The following is a 22845-nucleotide window of genomic DNA, read 5'->3' as shown; positions in this document are numbered from 1 at the left end:
AAGAATGTATTGAACCCAGAATGTTCTGATCCCCTAGTCATTCACCTAATGTCAGGGTCCCACACCTGGCATTGAGACTGAGGTGGGAATTCAGTATCAGTGGAAGCTGGGCTGATGGGATGATCCTTCACTCTGCAATTCTGAGGTGCCAGGGGAAGGCACAGAGAGCCAGGGCAGCTAAGTTTGAATACTGGAAGGAGTAACACTTGGGAAGAAAATGTATGTCTTTTTTATCATCCTATATAAATCAGGACCACTTTCAATTGAAGTGGAAAGGAAAATCAAATGACTAAACAAGGGGAATTTCTTGGCTCTTGCAGTGGAAAAGACCAAGAATAGACTCAAGGTAGGTGCTCAAGTGCTGTGATCCAGAAGTGACGTCATTCGCTCTCAGTTCTGCAGTCTTCCGTGTTCGTACTCAGCTACGATGTGCCGCAAAGATGGAACCCAGCTGCTCTGGGCCCTCATTTTACTAAGATTCCTTGACAAAAAGGGAATGTGTTTTTCTCAGTATTTCAGAATCATGTGGCCATCTATGTAAGCTAGCCACCGGTTCTCTGAGTAACTCACATGTCCATTCTTGAAGCTGAACCACAAAGACAAATGGGACAAGGGGGGTCTCCCCAAAGGGATACCTGGAGGGATACCTGACAGGGTGGAATAAATGCTGGAAAGGCAAAAGCAAGAGGTCCACTATGGATCATACAGGGTGAAATTAGATTAATGGTCAGGAACTTCAGAGTAACATTTTGTTACCATTCAATAAAAGGGCAATTTAAACAATCGGAACCGTCCCAAACTGAGATTAGAAAAGGTAGTGAGTTCTGTTGTAGGAGGTTCCACCTGTACCACAGGCGGAATCACATTTTGAAGGTTTCTAAGGTTTCAATCAATCAGCTGAATCCATTTAAGGACTGACTTGTGATTGGACACCACACACTTCCCTCTCTCTCTGCTCCTGTTACACTTCTCCACCCCATCATATCTGAACTGTGCAGCTGCAAACGTCTCCTAACTACTCTTCCTACTTCCCACGTGCCCCTCTACAATTTTTTCTCTAGACAGCAGCCAGAAGAAAAATTTATTCATTCATTTAACAAATATTTATTGAGTACCTGTAATGTTCCAGGTACTGATTAGGGACAGGTAACACTGGTGACCAAACACATAAACCCCTGTCTTCAGACAGCCTCCTTTCCACCGGGAGAGGCAGAAAATAAACTACACATATTGGTAAAATATATGAGATGTTAAATTGTGTTAAGTGCTAAAGAGAAAATAAATAAAGCATAAGGGTGTGCACCAAGTGTTAACATGGTGGGTAATTAGGTTGATCAGGGAATGCTTCACTGAAAAAGTTCTTTTTCAATAAAGACCAAAAGGAAGTAAAGGACTGAGCCTCAAAGATATCTGAGGGATGAAAATTTCAAGCAGAATGAAAGTCAGAGCATAGGTCCAAAGGCATGAGCGTCTCAAGTGGCAGTGAGAAGGTTGAAGCAGAGGAACTACAAGGAATTAGTAGGAGAAGATGTCACATAGATAAAAGGCGACCAGGTGACATTCGTAGTTTTGTAAATCATGGTAAGGACCTTGGGAAGGAGATGAGAGCCTACTGTGGGATTTTAAACAAAGTGACAAAATCTGTCTTGTGTTTTCAACAGGATTACTTGACCTCCATGAGAATATATTAAAAGTGAACAAAAGCTAAAATTTCTATCTTAAATTTTTTTTACCCTCACCTGAGGACATATTTTTTCATCGCTTTCAGAGAGAGAGGAAGGGGGAAAGGGAGAGAAACATCAGTGTACCAGAAAAACATTGATCTGTTGCCTTTCATGGGCTCCCTGACCAGGGATCAAATCCACAGCCCAGGCATGTGCCCTGACTGGGGATCAAACCTGCAACCTTCCCTTCTCTGTACTGTGTGATGCTCCAACCAACTGAACCACACCCGCCAGGGCTAAAGTTTCTATCTTAACAGTCCACTGAACACCATGAAGATCTTATAAGTCTTTAATTCTGATTAATTCTTCAATTTATATGCTAATGCCATTTAGTATTATGGTTCATATTTTTAACTCCATAAATTAGGCTATCATTTTACAATGAGAAAATGTATGCATTTATACATTTATGCATTTATATATGCTCATCTTATCTTTTTGCACCTCTGACTTGCCTCCTGGGATTATATTCCTTCTGCCTAAGGTCCAGTCTTTGAAAGTGCCTTTGAAGTAGCTCTGTTGGTTGTAAAATACCTATTTTGTTTTGCTTTTTTTTTAAGTATGAAAATGTCTCTATTTGTCCTTGTTCTTAAAACATAGTTTTCTTAGGTATAATTCTTTTTTTAAAAGATTTTATTTATTTATCTTCAGAGGGGAAGGGAAGGAGAGAGGGAGAGAAACATCAATGTACGGTTGCCTCTGGTGTGTCCCCTGCTGGGAACTGGCCTGCAACCCAGGCATGTGACCTGACTGGGAATCGAACCTCGACCCCTGGTTTGTAGGCCCGCCTCAATCCACTGAGCTACGCCAGACAGGGCTCTTAGGTATAATTCTAGTGACAGTTATTTCTTCTCAGTTCTTTGAGGGAAAGTTTTCNTTTATCTTCAGAGGGGAAGGGAAGGAGAGAGGGAGAGAAACATCAATGTACGGTTGCCTCTGGTGTGTCCCCTGCTGGGAACTGGCCTGCAACCCAGGCATGTGACCTGACTGGGAATCGAACCTCAACCCCTGGTTTGTAGGCCCGCGCTCAATCCACTGAGCTACGCCAGACAGGGCTCTTAGGTATAATTCTAGTGACAGTTATTTCTTCTCAGTTCTTTGAGGGAAAGTTTTCATTATCTCTTGAGGGGAAATGTTCATTTCATCTCCTGGCTTCAAGTTTCACTACTGAAAAGTCCATTGTCAGTCTGACCACTCTTCCTTTGTGAGCCATCCCTTTTCTCCCTGACTCTTTTAAGTTTACTGTTTCTTTGGTATTCTGAGGTTTTACTACTTTGTGTCCAGAAGTCAGTATGGTTTCTTTAAAAATATACTTTATTGATTATACCATTACAGTTGTTCCATTTATCCTCTGCACACCCCCTCCCACTCATGTTCCCCTCCCTTTAGTTCATGTCCATGGGTCACACATATAAGTTCTCCGACTTCTCCATTTCCCATACTATTCTTAACCTCCCCCCTGTCTATTCTCTACCTACTATTTATGCTACTTATTCTCTGTACCTTTCCCCCTCTCTCCCTGACCCACTCCACCATTGATAACCCTCCATGTGATCTCCATTTCTGTGGTTCTGTTCCTGTTCTAGTTGTTTTCTTAGTTTGTTTTTGTTTTTGTTTTAGGTGTGGTTATTAATAACTGTGACTTTGCTGTCATTTTACTGTTCACAGTTTTTTATCTTCTTTTTCTTCTTCTTTGAAGATAAGTCCCTTTAACATTTCATGCAATAAGGGCTTGATGATGGTGAACTCCTTTAGCTTGATCTTTCCTGGAAAGCACTGTATCTGCCCTTCCATCCTAAATGACAGCTTTTCTGGATAGAGAAATCTATCCAGATGTAGGTCCTTGCCTTTCATGACTTGGAATACTTCTTTACAGCACCTTCTTGCCTGCAAGTTTTCTTTTGAGAAGACAGCTGATAGTTTAATAGGAACTCCTTTGTAGTTTATGGTCTCCTTTTTTCTGGCTGCTTTTAAGATTCTCTCCTTATCCTTAACCTTAGAAAATGTAATTATAATGTGCCTTGCTGTGTGCTTCCTTGGGTCCAACTTCTTTGGGACTCTTTGAGCTTCCTAGAAGTTTATCTCCTTTTCCAGAATGGGGAAGTTCTCCTTCATATGTTTCCAAGTAAGTTTTCAATTTGTTGCTCTTTCTCTTCTTCTTCTGGCACCCCTATGATTTGGATGCTGGAATGTGTAAAGTTGTCCTGGAGGTTCCTCAGCCTCTTCTAATTTTTTTGAATTCTTCTTTCTTCATTCTGTTCTGTTTGAATGTTTCTCTCTTCCTTTTGTTCCAAATTGTTGATTTGAGTCCCAGTTTCCTTCGCATCACTGTTGGTTCCCTGTACATTTTCCTTTATTTCAATTTTCATAGCCTTCATTTTTCCCTCTAATTTGTGACCATATTCAACCAATTCTGTGAGCTTTCTGACTACCAGTGTTTTGAACTGTGTAGCTGATAGGCTGGCTATCTTTCATTGCATTATTGTGTTTTTTCCTGGAGCTTTTCTGGAACTTTAATCTGTTCTTTCATCTGGGCCATTTTTTTGTCTTGGTGTGCCTGTTATGTTTAAGGGGTGAAATGTTGGAAACCACCCTCCCTTGTTTCAGAATCTGTAACCCCCCCGCCACATGATTAAGGCTGAGTGAAAGACCTTGAGACCATAAACCACTAAGGAGACAAAGCTTATCTCCCTGGCAGAGGCATCACATCTGCCCCCTTTTACTTCACCCTGCTTGGCCCGGAGCCTGACCAATTAACTAATGATGGGTAAGATTTCTAAAAGAAGGGATGACCTAAGACAGGCATGGTCATGAAAAGGCCCCTCAAGGAAGGACTTGGGGGGCTATAGAAAATGGGGTGATGGACCCTCAGCTTTGACATGGCCTGAGTCCTCATTCTGTCTGCAAGAAGTCTCCTAATCTCTTGGCTGCTTTATTACCCTACCCGACTTAAGCCTGAAACAATGCCGCAGGGTGGTGCAGCCCTGGGCAGGAACGAGTAGTTCTCCAGGGCGATCAGGCCTAAGAAAGAATACATAAAATCCTATGAAAACTGCTTTGCTAAGAATGCCCTCACTTTTTTGATAAGGGTCCAAGAATGAAATGAGTTTGTTTCCCAAAGTTCTATAGCCCTTTACCTAACTGACCCTGACTCAGAATAAGCCCTCAGAGTTCTTTGTATATTATCTATTGTTTGATCCTTACTGCATAACAATGATTGATGAGCTTTACCTGTATTACTGTGCAAACTGAACCCAGTAAAAGCCCACTGAAGAAAAGGCTCTTGGCCCTTCTCTTTTGAGAGATTGGCCACCTTTCCTCCCCAAGCAGATCATGTCTTAGTAGACTTATTCTCATCTGTGGCAGATGGAGGGGGGGTCTGCAGGCAGAGCCCCTCCACAGCAGAACCTTAGGTTTTCACCTAAGGGTGGGGCAACCTACGTTGCTGTGCTGTGACCCTGCATGTGGGGAAGGGGTCTGAGAGGGATGCCGCTGGCTCTGTTCTCTGCTGGTAGTCCTTTCCTCTGCTACCCACAAGCAAATCGGGCCCTTCTGGTGCTGATTCCTGGGTAGATGGGCTTGTGTACATTCTAGGACCCTGTGGGTCTCTCCAACAAACTCTCCTATGAGGCTGGGAGTTTCTGCTGCCTCAACCCCCCTGGGATTTTTTTAGTCAGAGGCTTTGAGGGTTTACTTCCCTGCAATGGAACCCTGGGTCCTGTGGTCTGTCTCGCTCCCCAGTTGTTCTTCCTGGTTTATCTGCACTTCAATGTGATACTGTCCAGGCCACCATCCACTGCCTTGCCACGAGTCTTCTCCACCCTTCTCCATCTGGCCGCATATCTCTGCCCCTCCTACCAGTCTGGATGAATGTTTCTTCTTTAACTCCTTGGTTTCCAGACTTCCATACAGTTCAATTTTCTGTCAGTTTTGGTTGTTTTTTGTTTTTTAAATTTGTTCTTGTACTTCTTCTGGTTGTGCAAGGAGGCACAGTGTGTCTAACTATGCCTCCATCCTGGCCAGAAGTCTGAGTATGTTTTTACTTGCCCTGCTTAGTATTGTTTGTACGTCCTTTATCCGTGGATCGTATCTTCAGTTAGTTGCAGAAAATACTCAGCCACAATCTTGCAAAACTTGCCTCTCCTCCAGTCTCTATTCTCTACTTCTCAGGCTCTATTTAGATATATATTAGACTTCTTGTTCTACCATCGTATCTTTTAATGTCTCATTAATATCTTCTTTCTTTGTTTCTTTTATGCTACATTCTGGGTGATTTCTGTAGATTTTGTGCCAGTTCCCTAATTCTTTCTTTGGTTCTAATATGTTATTTAACTCATTCTCCTAAGAAACATTAACAATTACGATGTTTACTTTTAAGTTTATTCGATTTTTTTTCTAATATTCTTGGTCAGCTTTGGTTCATTTGTGTGATTCTGTATACTTTTCAAACATAATTATTTTATATTCAAGCTAATATTTCCAATTTCAGAAATCCTTGAAAGCCTGAACATATTGATGCTCTTTCTGCTAATTCTCACTTGAAGGGGTTCACATGTCATGTGGTCATGGGCTATAGAAAAATGTTCTGGAGGCCTAAATTGAGGATGCTTCTTCAAAGATTACTTGAGTTTGTTTCTTCTAGGATTCAGATGGTTCTACTGGCCTAGGTCCCTTCCCAGGGTCCTTGGTTAATTTTTTAGTCTCTGGTTCAGCTCAACCCCACTGTCACTGGTCCAGAGCATAGTCTTCTTGCTGCTGTGTTCAAGTTGAATTTTCTTTTGGACAAACTTTGCCTTTCACATTTGTTTACTGCACACCAGGAATACCAGTTACCTTTTAGGAGGAGTTGGGAGTGAGTGGTGTCAGAGATTTTCTGTTCTTCCTGTTGAAACAATGTGATAAAAGTTATGCTTTACATGTGGTCCAGTTGTCGCAAAGCAGGAGGACTTCATAGTATCTAGTAGGTCATGCTGTCCTCTTTTTGTTTTTCTACTCATTTCTCATTTTTTAAACCTACCTTTTCTCACTATGAATTATTCTTGAGCTCTCCTACTGCTTCTCTGAATTTTCTTTCACTCTCACTTCCATTTTTCTCTTCCATTCTTTAGAAGAGGAAATTTTCCAGGATCTCAGACCCTTTCTTCTTAGTTTATCTCATTCAAACCATGACATTATCCACAGTATTCCAATATACTGGTGTTTCTAGCTCTGACATAACGCTAAGTTAACGATCTATATTTCACAGTGCTTTCTTGTGACCTCCAATGGAGTTTTCTTAACTCAAAATTTGCAAAACTGGGTCCACCTTCTCTCCTCAGATCTGTTCTTCTTCAAATATTTTCCAACTTAGTTGTGAATATACCACTCATCTAAGCCATATGGTCCTCTGAATTTTAACTCCTAAATATTCCTTAAAACCTGTCCCTCTCTGTCCTATTTCCATCATTACTGCTGTAGTTGGATTGTCATTTCTTCATGTTAAATTACAGTAGCCTCTTTTTCTTTCTCTTGCCTTCAGACTCACTGCTCAAATCCACCAATCCACTTCTACTCTTGTGATCTTTCTAAAATGTGAATGTGAGCGTGTCATTTCTCTGTGGAAAATTCTCCAGTGGTCCACTTTTGCAGCATGGTATTAATTAGACTTCATAATGGTACATATAAAACCTTCATGATCTAACATAAGCTTTTCACTTTGCCTGACTATTTTATTTTAAGCTGTGAGAGGGCCATGAGCATGTCTGTCTTGTTACCTTGGCATTATTTTCAGTGCTAAGCCCAGAGCCTGACATCTAATTGATAATTACTAAGTGAATACATCTCTACCTCGTGTATAATGCGTCTGATTTATATACCAGTTTTGCCAGCTAGTCTGAAGTGTTATTTATTTATTTATTTATTTACTTATTTTGCAGTAACACGTGTACCTTCCTCTTACAACTCTAGGCTAGTTACTATTTGTTCATTTATTCACACATTCATTCATTTTTTCTTGTAATTATTGGGTTGGCCAAAAAGCTTGTTTGTTTTTTTCCCATAAGATGGCTCTAGTAGTGCTTAGTTGTCTTAACTTCATTCAAAACAACTTTGTTAGATTACATTGTGACAGCTGTCATATCAGCACACATTTTTTAAAAAACATCAAAATTGGTGAATTTTTGTGTAGCTATTTTAATGTTGAAGATGGAAGAAAATATGAACACTGGCATATTTGGCTTTATTATTTCAAGAAAGGTAAAAATGCAACTGAAACACACACACACACACAAAAGACATGTGTGGTGTATGGAGAAGGTGCTGTGACTGATCCAATGTGTCAAAAGTAGTTTGCAAAGTTTCATGCTGGGGATTTCTCACTGGTTGATGCTCCGCGGTCAAGTAGACCAACTGAAATTGACAGTGACCAAATAAAGACATTAATTGAGAACAATCAATGGTATACCACGTCAGAAATAGCCGACATACTCAAAATATCCAAATCAATAAAGTTATTGGTGAAAATAAAAAATGTGTCTTTTACAGAAAAAAACCTAAATGAGCTTTTTGGCCAATGCAATACCACCATCTAACACTGTGACTTCTACTGAGTAGGCTCTCTGAGTGAATACATGAAAACAAATTTAGAAGTATAGCCTAAGAGATAACAAGAATTGGCCAATATAAGGAACTACAACAAAAGGGTAGTTTTTCTCCAAGTAGTATATGCATAACGACAGAAGCACAAGGCAAGAATAATGCCTTTCTCTTCCCCTTCTCTAGCCTGGGAACCAGATTTAGTGAATCAAGTAAGACTTGGTAGAAAGAATTGGAGCAAAACCAAACAAAATAAACAGCAAACCAATCAACCAAATGGGCTCAATAGACGCCCAGGTGTCCCAAGAACCCAGATCCCTCAAGGAAGCCTGGTTGGCGGGCTGGGGCGGGGCCTGCCTAGATAGACCACGCCCCTCTGTGGGCGGGCGTAAATTAGTGGGCTGCGCATTCCCCCCGTTTCCTAGGAGATGAAACACACAGGACGCCGGACCTTCACAAGGAGCCAAGGAGGTAAGCAGCCGGCTGGGGCAGGTAATCCCAAACCGGCTGCGAAGCCTCCATTCTCCCACCTACGCCGCCCGAGCTTGTCCAAGGCTGGCTCAGCATGTGCCCTGGACGCCTAGTCCTACCAGAGTCAACCTCGGAGGAGAGATGGGGCCGGTACTCTGGTAGGGGAGGAACTGGGGAGAGGACACCCAGAGAGGGGCGGCACGGGCGGGAGGGGTCGGCCTGCGCCTTCCGCGACGCTGCTCGCCGCCGCTGCCTGGACCACTTTCCTGCACTCTCAGACGTTGGGGGTTGGACTGGTTAGGAGGTGACGGCAGGACATCCGTAATCTGAGGGACCCGTGCCCCCAAACCTGTACCCCAGGATCCCGCCACTCTCTCGTCTACTGCTTGTGCGGGAGGGGGAACTACTTTTAGGAGTGAGGGGAGGGCGGGGTGGGGACTAGGGAAAGCCTCGAATTGAGTTCGTAACTGCTACAAAATAAAAATGGAGGGAGAAGTTTTTTAAAGGACCCTCTTTGCACAAAAAGGGTAAGAGTACGGGTGTAAAGAAAACTTTCTTTACTGCGACTAAGACGGGTTGGAAGGTGAGGGTACCAGTAAAACTGGTTTTTAGTGGTTTGTAATCTCAATTATGAAAGGAAAGAGATTTATGTAATTGTGTTTAGATCTTTTACGTGAACAGACATTTGTTGTAATGATAACGGAACCATCATGAAAGTCAAAGTTATCGGACTAATTTTAATCATACAACCCATTGAGTCAAAATAGTCGTGGGAACAGTTATTTTTCAGCTTTCTGGTCTTCCTTTGTCTCCGCCATTCCTCAGTTTACCGCTGCGTGATGGGGGAAAAGGAGGTACGTACTTTCTCTGGAGGCGACCTCTTGCTACCTGCAAGAGGCTGATCTTAGGCAAGGATGGATGTTTGATCTCTGGTGGGTTTGTTTTTAGTTTTAAAATGATTTGTGACTATTAGCACAGAACACCAATGTTTTTATATTTTAAAACGGAATCTTTGTTTTTCCATTGTAAAAGCTTCCCTTTTAATTTTTGTAAACATGATTTACTTTGAAATCTTTTGTTTTTCTTTTTTAACAATTTAGTGATTTTTAAGACGTTACTTTTAAAAAAATAATATCATACAGTAGGTTCTACAAACACAAGTTGAAGACATCCAATAGTATCTTTTCAGCGGCAGACACACATTTTGCCCTCCTTTTGCCCTCTGTTAATCTTCTTTAATCCTGTCTAAATCCCTATTTAACTGGCAGACGTTGTTGAGAATAAAGCTCAACTTTACAGTAATTGTACACTTAGATAAGCAGTAATTGTGCATTTAGATAAAAACAAAACTGGAACAGGAGAGAAATTTGGTGGGTATTTAATGTAGGTCGATAATTAAGCCTCTAAATAAATGTCTTTTTTTAAATCAGAACATAAGGTTTGTTTAACCAATAGGAAAGTAAGTAAATAATTGTAGCTTGATTGTAGGAAATTCCGAGTACCTAACAGTTCTGTGAAGTTGAAGATCATAGTTATATGTACTTGTGTTTTGCCTTGTTGCGTGTATATATGGAAATATATGAAAATATTCATGTACATAAGAAATCATGTTAATACATGCCTATTTTGCAGAACTAGCTTTCCATAGGTCAACAGAGAAGAACATGTGTGACTTGTAGAGAAATACTGTTTGAACTGGGAGCCCATAGGCAGCCTATGTTTCTTATGTTATATATACTGCTTTTGATTAGTAATCACTTTAGGGCCTTTTTGTGCTACATTGATAAAAGTATTAATAGTTGTGTGAGTAGGTACATGGGGATAATGATTTTTTAAACCCTTTATAATTATGCATCTTCACATTAGGCCATGGTAAGGGGACAGCTGAGATGATTAGGATTTCAGCCTGGAGAGCTATTTATTTTTTAATTAATATGACTCAGAAGAGGCTTTCCAAAGCTTTTGTTTCGGAGCATGGTATGTAAATTTTTTTTACTAGAATATTGGGTAGGGTCATATTCACAATTTTCACCACTTCACCCCTCAAATGAAAAGCTGGGAAATGACCATGTTTGTTGTTTATTCTTCCCTGAATATAATTATACCCTACCCCATAGACACCCTCACTTGAAACAAACCTATTTGCAGTGTATATTTGAAAGTCTGTTGGTTAGGCTTGGAATGAAGTTTCCGGAAGCTACTCTAAAACTGGGTTTCGAGGCCAAATGCAGATAGGCATTAAGGACAGAATGATCTGTTGTGCTAATAGTGCTTGTGATAGTGGTGGTTCATTGTCTTAATAGTGAACGAGAAAGAGGTAATTCCACTTTTACAGTCTAAGTCACTGCAAAGTAAAGTTTTGACTACTGTTCCATCTTTAAATGATTACTGTTCCCTTCTCAAGCAATGTTTCCTTTTGCAGAATTGAGTACATTACTTTCTATCTCTGAGACCCTCAGTTAGGTGTTTACATGAAAGTAATTGTTGCATATGCAACACATTTGCAAAGGAAAGCAATGCTATTATCCAATTAGATGTCTTAATTAAATAATTTTGGGGATGAGGTAAAAAATAAAATTCTCATGAGGGGAGCTCCAGGTAGCCTCCCTTCTCCCTTACTCACATTTCCTTTCTCCTCTCTGTTTCTGGCCTGTTATTTTTACAAGGTCCTTCAGGCATAGGATACGCCAGGTATAGCCCCAGGATTTTGTTAACTAGGGAAAACCATTGGCACTTTCCAATTTGTAGAATCTTGGTGTTTTAGGGTGAGGCACTTGGGTTAGGAGTCTTAAGGTGAGAAGGGGTGGCTTTTGTTGTAGGGCAGATTCTGAATGGTTTGAGAGAAAAGAGGGGTGGTTTATTATAATCAGCTGTATCAGTGATTGTAAAAGTCAATAAGAATGGGTCGTTTTAGAGGTTAGGGACTACACTGATAGAACACAGCTTCAGGCTAATGCAAGTATCAGACTGACTCCATCTTTGATTCTCTGATTGATCATTGATAGGTAATTGGATCCTTCTGTATTTTTATTTATGATTTTACTGGTATGATGGATATCATAGCCTTTTGGACAGTTATATTCTCTGTATGGTTATTCATGCAGTTAACCTACAGAGAGTACCATTTCCTTAAAAGAGATAGGTGTATGTCATCTTAAATTGTGTAGCCAGAAAAGAATGTTAAGGAAAATTACAAATTGTAATTTTGCAATTTCATAAAATCCTAAATGATCAAAAGAAATACATTTCAGCCCATAGTTTAATCATAGCACATAGTACAAAACAACCCAAAAGATCTTTCAAAATTATATTTCTTTATGCATATAAAGGAAAAATTAATAAAAGCAAATACATGTTTTGGTCAAGTACCCTACCGAGGGATGTTGCCTTTCTCCATATTAATACTTTAATATTTAGAATTTGTGTTTATGTATAATGTAAAGACCACTTGCAAAAAACTGCATGAACAGGGGAACCATTTGCTGCCATTTGATAAACCATTTGCTCAGATGCAAGCTAAGAGAAATGAGGAAACCCTAAATAGAACTGGAAGCTGCTATCGTCAACTCTTTTTCAAGATTTTGGCCACAGAGTTAGCATAGCCTAAATGATTTCCCGTGTAGCTTTGAAAAGATTCTTATCTGTATGAAATGAAAACACTCCCTGTTATTGAAAAGCCCCACAAGATTTTTCTGAAGTTTTCTGTGGACAAATGTATTCCTGAATATAAGAAACAACTTAGTTTTACTGTACTTCTCTACACTTATTTGTTCTTGCTCCAGAAAGCCTGTTTTTGGAAGTGCAGGTAGATTCACAACTATATCACATCCATATCAGTCCTAGGTTAATGCATATAATACAGAAGCAATTTCTGCGATTTAATTTGATTTTGTAGAAATGAAACCGCTGCAATGAAAGGAAAATAATCTTTGAATGAAGTATCAAATTATAAAAGGCATTTTAAAACACACTATTTTAATGATACCAGACATCCTGCAGTTAAGCATAACAACTTGTAACAGAATAGTAGAGATTTTTAAAAGCAAAATAAGAATGAAATATAGGTATGAACTGAGAAATAGTTCCTTAAATGTGGAACTAAGACAGAACAATGGGAAGAAATAAATGTGATGAAGTAGACACTAAGTGCTTTGTTTTTCTGTAATCGTAATAATAAAATCAGAACCTGTTTAAACATGTACCCTTCACATTATATCCATAATTGCTTATTTGTAGTTTTGAAATCCATAACTCTGAAAGATGACATTTTAAAAATTGTGCAAATTCATTTGCAACAAAATATGACCTGAATGATGGGAGGGCATTCATAGTCCTTATTTATTTTACTTAGTATACTTTTCATATATTTTTCTATAGGTACATTATGAGGCTAATGAGAAGCATTGCATAACATACAGTATATGCACCATTTTACTTTCCCAAAACATGAAAATTCCTGGATTCCAAACAGGTCTGGCCTAGGAGTTTCACTCAGGGGATTATGGTCCAAATTAAATATGATGCAGAAATTGATTCAAAGGATTGATATAGTATAGATGTCTGACTTGCCAAGGTCTGACTTGGAATAATATAGATTATATTTTTAAAAAATCATACACATCATTAGGCTGATATTTATTGAACATTCCTGGGATAAGTAGCACAGTACCATGTAAATGAAGCATCCACCAAATGTATATTATCAGTCTGTTAAATGTAAACTTCATTCCAAAAAGCGTAAATGATTTACTGACAAATGTTTAACACAGTATTTATATTATTTATAATTTTTCTCTGTGCAATATATTACCAGTAAATTTCTTGAAGAGATTCTTTGATGAAAATTCTTTTTATTCTTATTTTTATAGGGTATTTATAAGAATGGATGCAATGTTTCCTTGCCAGATTCCTTATTGCTGTAACTCATGAACCTGTGCAGTCTTGGGAATGAACCTATGTTCAATGATGTCAGACCTGTCACCAGTGTAGCAACAACAGTCTAACAGCAAAAACAAATAAAAATAAAGAAGCATCGACATTTATATCCAACAAAGAAGCCATTGTAATCAACACCTTCTACTGCATTATTTTTCCAAGATGAACCGGTATACAACCATGCGACAGCTAGGAGATGGCACCTATGGGAGTGTGCTGATGGGCAAGAGTAATGAATCTGGGGAGCTGGTGGCCATCAAAAGGTACTGTGTACAACACTGCAAAGTTTACCTCTGGAGCTGATCTTTCTTTTCCTTTGTTTGCTTGAGAATACATGCAAACAGTGATGCCTTTCGTGTCTTATTGTAGATTATAGATTTGGGTACATCTAGTATTTATTGAGTGCTAGGCAGTTTATCATAACTTTTTCTTATGCAGTAGTTTCTACTTTATAGCTAAGGAATTTGAGGCACAGATAGGTCATTAAGTCATTCGTCCAAGGTCATATAATAAGGAAGCTGCTGAGTGAGGGTTTAAATCCACTGCTGCCTTCTTGACCACCATGTTGTATTGCTAATTCTTTACACTGCTTTTCCTTTACTTATTTCCTTACCCCTGTGTTTTACACTCTTATAGAGGCTCAGCATAATTCCTATAGGAATTAGTGTAATAAATATGGATAGCTCTAAACTTCCTGAGAATCTTCTAGAACATCTCAATAGCAAATTATAGTGATAAATGAAAGCAGTAGGTCATATAGGATTCTGATTTTTCATAATCCAGCTTTGTAATTTCTACACCTGAAGAAATATTTTTTAGAACATGAATCCTATTTTTCTTGTCTCTCATTTTGTGTGGTGTGTAAAAATACATTCACATAAATGATACAGTCTGTTTCTATGGCATATATATTGGAATTACTTTATTACCCTAGATTCACTTTTTATGTATTTATCTTTAATGGTAACCAACATTAGCAGGGAAGAGAGGCAGTAAAAACAAAATTCAAGAAAGTTATTTCTAAAGTTTGGTTACTTCTAAATTATTGCTGATTTAAATAAATCACTTGATTTTATGGGCCTCTTGTTTAAATCTGAGGTAATGATGTAAAAGTCGTGAAAGAAAACATTTTTCTAAATTTGCTACCAAAATTTATAATTTTCTTCTATTCCACCTAATTATAGTATTTCATATTTATCTTTTAAGTTCTAGAAAGAGGGCCTTTTAGAAGGAGCCCTTGTGGAAAGGCCCAGTAAAACTAATTAGAGAAATGTAAGAATTCATCCAGAAAGGAAGATTAATGGTAATTCTTTCATTTTTGTGTTAAAGCAGAATTTCAGGTATCACATAGTCATGAACTTCTACCAAATAGCCTTGAGATATGTGGAAGAGAGGTGATTTGCTTTTCAGGAGAAGGGAAGAGAGAATCATAGCTTGCCCGAAGTGAGCTAATAACAGAGTAAGAAAGCCAGTGGTTTAATTTGTGCTTTCAAATCTTCAGTTCCTGTACACTAAACTTAACTGTTTTTAATTTCAGGATGAAGAGAAAGTTCTATTCTTGGGATGAATGTATGAACTTGAGAGAAGTTAAGGTAAAATCTTAGAGATGAGAAAAAACTGGAGAAAGCCTTAATTCTTCTACCTCATACCTATCTCATTTCTGAGGAAAGTAGCTAAGGAGATTATTCTGTAATTAAAGATTAATTTTAGGAGATTATTCTTTTCTCTGTAGGAAACTGTACAAAGATCATTATATTTCCTAACATTTTCCTTTATCTTCCTAATTTCTCATTTCTCATCAGAATCTCAGTGCAGAACAGAAAATAACTATACCTTTCATATCTGGAAGTACACTCTCACTTTTAAAAGAGTATTTTAATTTATATTACAAAGAAAAGACAACTTTTTAAATTACTATATACCATTTCTTTATATTTTATGCTGTATGATTTGGATAAATTGTTGGAGACTTTTTCATGGTTAAGTCAGAAAAAAGAACTAGTTAATACACTGAGAAAAAAATTTTCAGTAGGTATTGTTGACTTGGTTTATTTTTGCACTTATATTAATTACTTAAAAAACAATTCACTGCTTACTTCACATAGGCATTCTAAGATGTTTTTAGAAATGTGAATTTTATAGATATTAAAATTTAATTCATTAATGAATTCAGAAGAAATGGGATATTAAGATAATTATCATACCTAGTAGCATTGGTGAGATTTTGCCAACTTCTGTAATTTTGCTGTAAGAATTTTAATGCTTATTTGCTGTGTTGCAGTCTCTGAAGAAACTTAATCATGCCAATGTGATTAAACTGAAAGAAGTTATCAGAGAAAATGACCATCTTTATTTTATATTTGAATATATGAAAGAAAACCTCTATCAATTAATGAAAGACAGGTATTTCTGTATTTTATGAAAATTGTACTTTTCTCCTATTATCTCCTCCATGCGCTCCTTGGATCCCAGCACTATGTCACACTTTACAATCTACAGATTGTAAGAGGTGGATTTAAATTCATTAGTCGTTATCTCCATGACAGCATAATATCTGACATTGAAGAACTGGCCACAACATAGCTACTACTTTCCTTCTGTAATCTCTTAAAAATCAAAATAAATATATGATGTAAACACATATACTATGTACCTATACTTTTGAAGCAAAAATTTGTCATTTAATGTTCAGCAGTAAAGCTGGTCTTGGGCAAAATTGAGAAAATCACCCTCATTGCCGTCCTAAGCATCTTGTGAAAGGTTAATGAAAGAATGCAGGAAGGAAGGAAGTAGCTTCCTAAAAAGGAGCTAATAAACTCATTAGAATGCTTAAGTGAATGATAGAACTTAATGTGTTACCCATCCTAAGGAAATTCTTATTTTAATTTTTAAACCTGTGAACAAAACATAAAGAGGAAGAGCTTCCGTCATTTGCCAGGAGTTTGAGGAGGATAATATTTAGGAGGTGGATGCCAGTCCCATCTGGGAGGTTAATGTCCAAAATTTTGTCTTCTTTTAAAGTGAGCATTGAACAAAATATCTTCAAATACTTTAGAAACAAATTTCCCAGTAGACTGATGTTGATTTCTCTCTCACACACACACACACTCACTCACCCAAGGCCTCAGCATGGTGAGTGAATTTTTCTTTAGTCATATTTTTTCTTCTTTCAGGCTGTGATGTTCCAGGCTGATATCATAACATTAATAGCAGTTCAAGTAAAAGTAAAAGATTTCTACCTCCCAAATCAGTATTTATTTTCTAGAGTTCTTTCTAGCCCTTTTATCCAGGCATGCATACTTTTTGCATGGTTGTAATTTTAAAGATCATACATTATTTCATTTCATCCATTCACTTACAGGCTTTTTTAATGCTGATATGTAATTTTCATAGTTAGCATAGGATGTTCTATTAAATGATTACACTAAGCTTCACTTAGCTCTGAATTATTTTAAAAGAAATAACTATCAGTTGGAGAGTAGGTTGGTAATTATAATACATAACATTGATAGAGTTATTTTGTAGCCATTAAAAGTGATAATTACAAAGATTATGGAAATGCTTATAAGTAGATAAAAACAGAAAGCAGAGTTGTATTTACATAACAATGACACCTAATACAAGAGTTATGCATGTGTATGGTTTAGTATTAGATTAGAATACTGAAAAACCAAAATAGTTTCTTAATCAGGTGGTGAGATTATGGATCATCTTAATTTTTTGGCTTCTAATAATTTATGCTGTTTAAAATATATGAAATGCTAAACATGCATGGTATATTGAAATGTTGAGGAAGAAATTAAATACCTATAAATATATGAAATATTATACTCACCTTCTAAAATAAACTTCTATTTCAATTGGAAACCAATACACATTAACCTTTGTTCTGATACTATAAACTTTAGCATATAGCATTCTTTTTACAAATTTAAAATTGTTGGCTGGGATAAAAGTATTTTGTTTCTTTTAAAATTTATAGTTTATGAAAGTGTTTTTAATGTAATAATTTTTTTGCTGTATATCTTTTCATCACCATTTAGTCCCCTTATACCCCCCAACCCTGCATTCGCCACACTGTTGTCCATGCCCATGATTCCTTTTTCCTTTTTGCTCAAACCCTCCACTCCCTACTCACCTACTCCCTTAGCTGTCATCCTGCTATCTATGAGAGTGATAGATAGTTGAGTCTGTTCATTAGATTCCACATGTAAGTGGAATCATATGGTATTTGTTTTTGCCAGGCTTATTTCACTTAGCATAGTGTTCTCCAGGTTCATCCATACTGTTGCAAAGGGTAAAACTTTATTCTTTTTTATAGCTGAGGAGTATTCCATTGTGTAAATGTCCCGTAGTTGGTTTGTCTACTCACCTACTGATAGACACTTGGGCTGCTTCTATATCTTGGTGATTCTAAATAATGCTGCAGTGAATGTAAGGGTCCTTATGTTCTTTTGAATTAACATTTTTGATTCCCTCAGATATATCCACAGGAGTGTGATCTCTGCATCAAAAGGCAGATCCATTTTTAATTATTTGAGGTATCTCCATACTCCTTTGTGCAGTGGCTGCACCAATCAGCATTCCCACCAACAGTGCAGAAAGTTTCTGCTTTCGCTACATCTTTGCCATCACTTGTTGTTTTGTTGATTTATTGGTGATAGCCATTCTGACAGGTGTAAGGATGTATCTCATTGTGATTTTTATTTATATTTCTCTGATGACTAGTGACAATAGACACAGGAAATAGACATCTTTTCCTACGTCTGTTGGCCATCTGTATGTCCTCTTTGGAGAAGTGTGTTCAGATCCTTTGCCCATTTTTTTAAAGCAGTTGTTCGGGGGGTTTTTGGTGGTGTTCGTAAGTTTTTTGTAAATTTTGGATATTAACCCCTTATCAGATGTATTGGTGAATATGTTCTCCCATTATGTAAGTTGTCTTGTTATTTTCTTGATAATTTCCTTTGCTGTGCAAAAACTTTTTAGTTTGCTGTAGTCCCATTTATTTATTTTTGTTTTCCTTGCCTGGGGAGATACATCAGATAAAATAGTGCTACAAGTTATGTCCAAGATTTTGCTGCCTATGTTTCTCTATAATTTTTATGATTTCAGGTCTAACATTTAATTATTTGATCCATTTTGAATTTATTCTTGTGTTTGGTGTAAGAAGGTGGTCTAGTTTCATTTTTATGCACATATCTGTTCAATTTTCCCAAACCATTTATTTAATTGACTGTATTTAGCCCATTATATGTGCTTGCTTCCTCTGTCAAATATTAATTGACTATAAAGGTATGGGTTTATTTCTGAGATCTCTGTTCTGTTCCATTGACCTATGTGTCTGTTTTTATGCCAGTACCATGCTGTTTTGATTACTGTGGCATTATAGTATAGTTTGTTAATTAGGTAGCATGATTCCTCCAATTTTCTTCTTCATTATCAGGATCACGGTTGCTATGCAGGACCTTTTGTGGTTTCATATATATTTTTGAAAAATGTGTTTTATTTCTGTGAAATATGTCATTAAAATCGTGATAGGGATTGTGTTGAATCTATAAATTGCTTTGAGTAGTATGGACATTTTAATGATGTTTATTCTTCCTATCTGTGAACATGGTATGTGCTTCCACTTAGTTGTATCTTCTTCAGTTTCTTTCTTTGTCATAATTTTCCAAGGACAGGTATTTTATATCTTTGGTTAGATTTGAAACAGTTGTAAATGGGGTTATTTTCTTAATCTCCCTTTCAGTTAGCTCATTATTGACATAAAAATGAAACTAATCTCCGAATATTAGTTTTGTATTCTGCTACATTGTTGAATTCATTTATAAGTCATGCTAGTTTCTTGGTGGAATCTTTAGGATGCTGTATGTACAGGATCAGTCATCTGCAAATAAAGACAGTTTTACTTCTTCCTTTCCAGTTTGGATGCCCTTTATTTCTTCTGTTTGTTTGATTACTGTGGCTGGGACTTCCAGTTCTATGTTGAATAAGAGAGGTGAAGGTGGACATCCCTATCTTGTTCTTGATCTTAAGGAGGATACTTAACAGGTTTTTGCCTGTTGAGTATGACGCTAGTTAGCAATGGGTTTGTTATATATGGCCTTTATTATGTTGAGGTATGTTCCCTCTATTCCCACTTTGCTGAGAGTTTTTATCATAAATGGATGCTAGGTTTTATCAAAAGTTTTTTCCGCATGTGTTAGTATGATCATGTGATTTTTATCCTTCATTTTGTTTATGTAGTGAATCACATTCATTGATTTATGAATGTTATATCAACCTTGCGTTCCTGGAATACATCCCACTTGATCATGGCGTGTGATCTTTTTGATGCATTGCTGTATTTGGTTTACTTATATTTTGTTGAGGATTTTAACATGTTGTTCATCAGGGATATTGGCCTATAATTTTCTTTTTTTTGTAGTGTCTTTATCTGGTTTGGGCATTACAATAATGCTGACCTTGTAAAATGAGCTTTGGAGCCTCTGTCCTCCTGAATTTTTTGAAATAGATTGAGAAAAATAGGTGTTTGTTCTTCTAGGAGTGTTTGGTACAATTCACCTGTGAGGCCATCCAGTCCAGGGCTTTTGTTCATTGGGAGTTTTTTTATTACTGCTTCAATTTCACTAGGTGTAATCTGTCTAGTTTTGGAAGAGTGTATGTTCCATTTCATCCAGGTTGTCCAGTTTGTTGACGTATATAATTGTTCACAATATTTCTTAACAATCTTTGTATTTCTTGGGTGTTATTTCCCCTCTTTGATTTCTGATTTTATTTATCTGGTTTCTCTTTTTTTTCCTTGATGTTCCTGTTAAAGGTTTGTCAATCTTGTTTATCTTTTCTAAGAACCAGCTCTTGGATTCATCGATATTTTGTGTCATATTTTTAGACTCTATTTTATTTATTTATACTCTGATCTTTATTACTTCCTTCTACTCACTTTGGGCTTTGTTTGTTGTTTTTTTCAAGTTCCTTTAAGTGTGAAGTTAAATTGTTTATTTGAGCTTTTTCTAGTTTTTTAAGATAGGCACATAATAATATGAATTTCCCTCTTAGCATTTCTTTCCCTGTGTCCCACAGATTTTGGATAGTTGTGTTCTCATTTTTATATGTTTCACACTATCTTTTGATTTCTTCCTTGACCAATTCATTGTTCAATAATGTGTTATTTGGCTTCCATGTCTTTGTGTGTTTTTTAGTGTTCCTCTTTTGATTGATTTCTACTTTCATAGCATTGTGGTCAGATAAAATGCTTGATATGATTTCAATATTCCTAAGTTTATTGAGACTTGTTTTGTGTCCTAACATGTAGTCTATCCTAGAAAACATTCCATGTGTACTTGAAAAGTATGTATATTCTGCTGCTTTGAGGTGAAATGCTATGAAGATATCAATTAAATCCATTTGATCTACTATATTCTTTATGGCTGCTGTCTCCTTTTGATTTTCTGTCTGGAAGATCTATCCTTTGAAATCAGTGGGGTGTTAAAATCCCTGGCTATGACTGTATTTCTGTTGATCTCTCCCTTTATGTACATCAAGAATTGTTTCACATATTTAGGTGCCCTTATGTTGGGTGCATAATTGTTTAGTATGATTATATTCTCTCGTTGGATTGTTCCCTTTATCATTATGTAGTATTTTTGTCTCTTACTATAGTGTTGGTTTTAAAGTCTGTTTTGTTGGATATAAGTACTGCTACCTCAGCTCCTTTTTCCTTTCCATTAGCATGAAATATCATTTTCTATTCTTTTACTTTTACTCTGTGTGTATCTTTTCATCTGAGATGAGTCTCTTGGAGGCAGCATGTATATGGGCCTTGTTTTCTTATCTATTCAGGTGTGCTATGTCTTTGGTTGGAGCATTGAAGCCATTTACATTTGAGGTGATTATTGATAAATGCATATTTAGTGCCATTTTATTGTTAGACTATTTTTTTATTTTAGACTATTGTTAATTTTTCCTTATCTTTTTCTTCTTTTTAAAGCAAGCGCTTTAACATTTGTTGCAGTATTGGTTTGGTGTTAACAAACTCTTGCTTTTTCTTGTCTGGAAAGCTCCTTATTTCTCCCTCAATTTTAAATGATAGCCTTGCTGAGTAAAGTAGCTTTGGTTGTAGATCCATGCTTTTCATCACCTTGAATATTTCATGCCAATCCCTTTAGGTGAAATGGTTTTGTTGAGAAATCAGGTAACAATCTAATTGGTGCTCCCTTGTAGGTAACGACCTGTTCTTCTCTGGCAGCTTTTAGGATTCTCTCCTTTGTTTAAACCGTCATTTTAATAATGATGTGTCTCAGTGTATGCCTCTTTGAGTCCAACTTTTTCAGGGCTCTCAGAGCTTCATGGACTTACATGTATTTTCTCCTTCACCAGATTAGGGAAGTTTTTGGTCATTATTTCTTCTAATAGCTTCTCAGTACCTTGCTCGCTCTCTTCTTCTTGTGGTATTTCTATGATATGGATGTTGTTATACTTCATGTTGTCTAAAATGTTTCTTAAGCTCTCCTTATTTTTGCTGCTCTGCCTGGGTGTTTTATTCTACCTTGTTTCCAAATCACTGATTCCATCCTTTGTGTCATCTAATCTATTGTTTATTCCTCCCAGTGCATTATTTATTTCAGAAAGTGCATTGTTTATTTCTGACTGGTCTTTTTTTTATGTTTTATGTGTCTTTTTTCACATTGTTGAGTATCCTTATAATCATTAATCTAACTCTCTTATCTAAAAACTTGCTTGCCTCCATTTCATCTAGTTCTTCTGGAGAATAGTTTTCTTCTTTCATTTGGGGTCTGTTTCTTTCTTTTACCATTTTGGCTGCTGCTTTGTATTTGTTTCTGTATATTGGGTATGTCTATAAGACTCTTCTACGTGCCTAGGTCAAACCCTGCCTGTGACTAGCCCTGGGAAACCTTTTTTGGTGGTATCAGCAAACCACAGCACGTGTGTGGTTCTCTCTGCTGGGACTGTTGGTGTGCAGAAAGAACCAGGCTGCATGCCAAGGCTGGTTCTAAGCAGCATCAGGTCTGGAGAGAGTCAGCTAAAGTCTCAGAGCTCCCAGAGATCTGTCTCTTTTTGAAGGCTTTCTCAGTTAGGCTTACAGAGTGGAAGTCTTCCAGCTGTACTCCTCAGTAGCAGG

At 37.2% G+C, this 22845-nt stretch overlaps 1 protein-coding gene across 7 annotated transcripts in view; it reads left to right on the top strand.

Moving 5' to 3' along the window:
* The first annotated feature begins 8691 nt into the window (after positions 1-8691).
* MAK (male germ cell associated kinase) overlaps positions 8692-22845 on the top strand; it is a 73727-nt gene continuing 59573 nt past the window's right edge. For 6 of the 7 annotated variants that reach the window (XM_037045413.1, XM_037045412.1, XM_037045411.1 and 3 more), the window contains exons 1-4: positions 8775-8926; positions 13637-13966; positions 15241-15295; positions 15985-16106. In XM_037045413.1, coding sequence (XP_036901308.1) covers positions 13866-13966; positions 15241-15295; positions 15985-16106 — 278 coding nt within the window. In that variant the 5' untranslated portion in view covers positions 8775-8926; positions 13637-13865. The other variant, XM_037045408.1, reaches the window with a different exon arrangement.

This window comes from Sturnira hondurensis, unplaced genomic scaffold, assembly GCF_014824575.4.
Source record: "Sturnira hondurensis isolate 20B ecotype Veracruz unplaced genomic scaffold, ASM1482457v3 Scaffold0004271, whole genome shotgun sequence".
In the NCBI taxonomy this organism is placed as follows: Eukaryota; Metazoa; Chordata; class Mammalia; order Chiroptera; family Phyllostomidae; genus Sturnira; species Sturnira hondurensis.
Note: the sequence above shows the minus strand (reverse complement) of the source record. Positions and strands in the feature narration are given on the sequence as shown.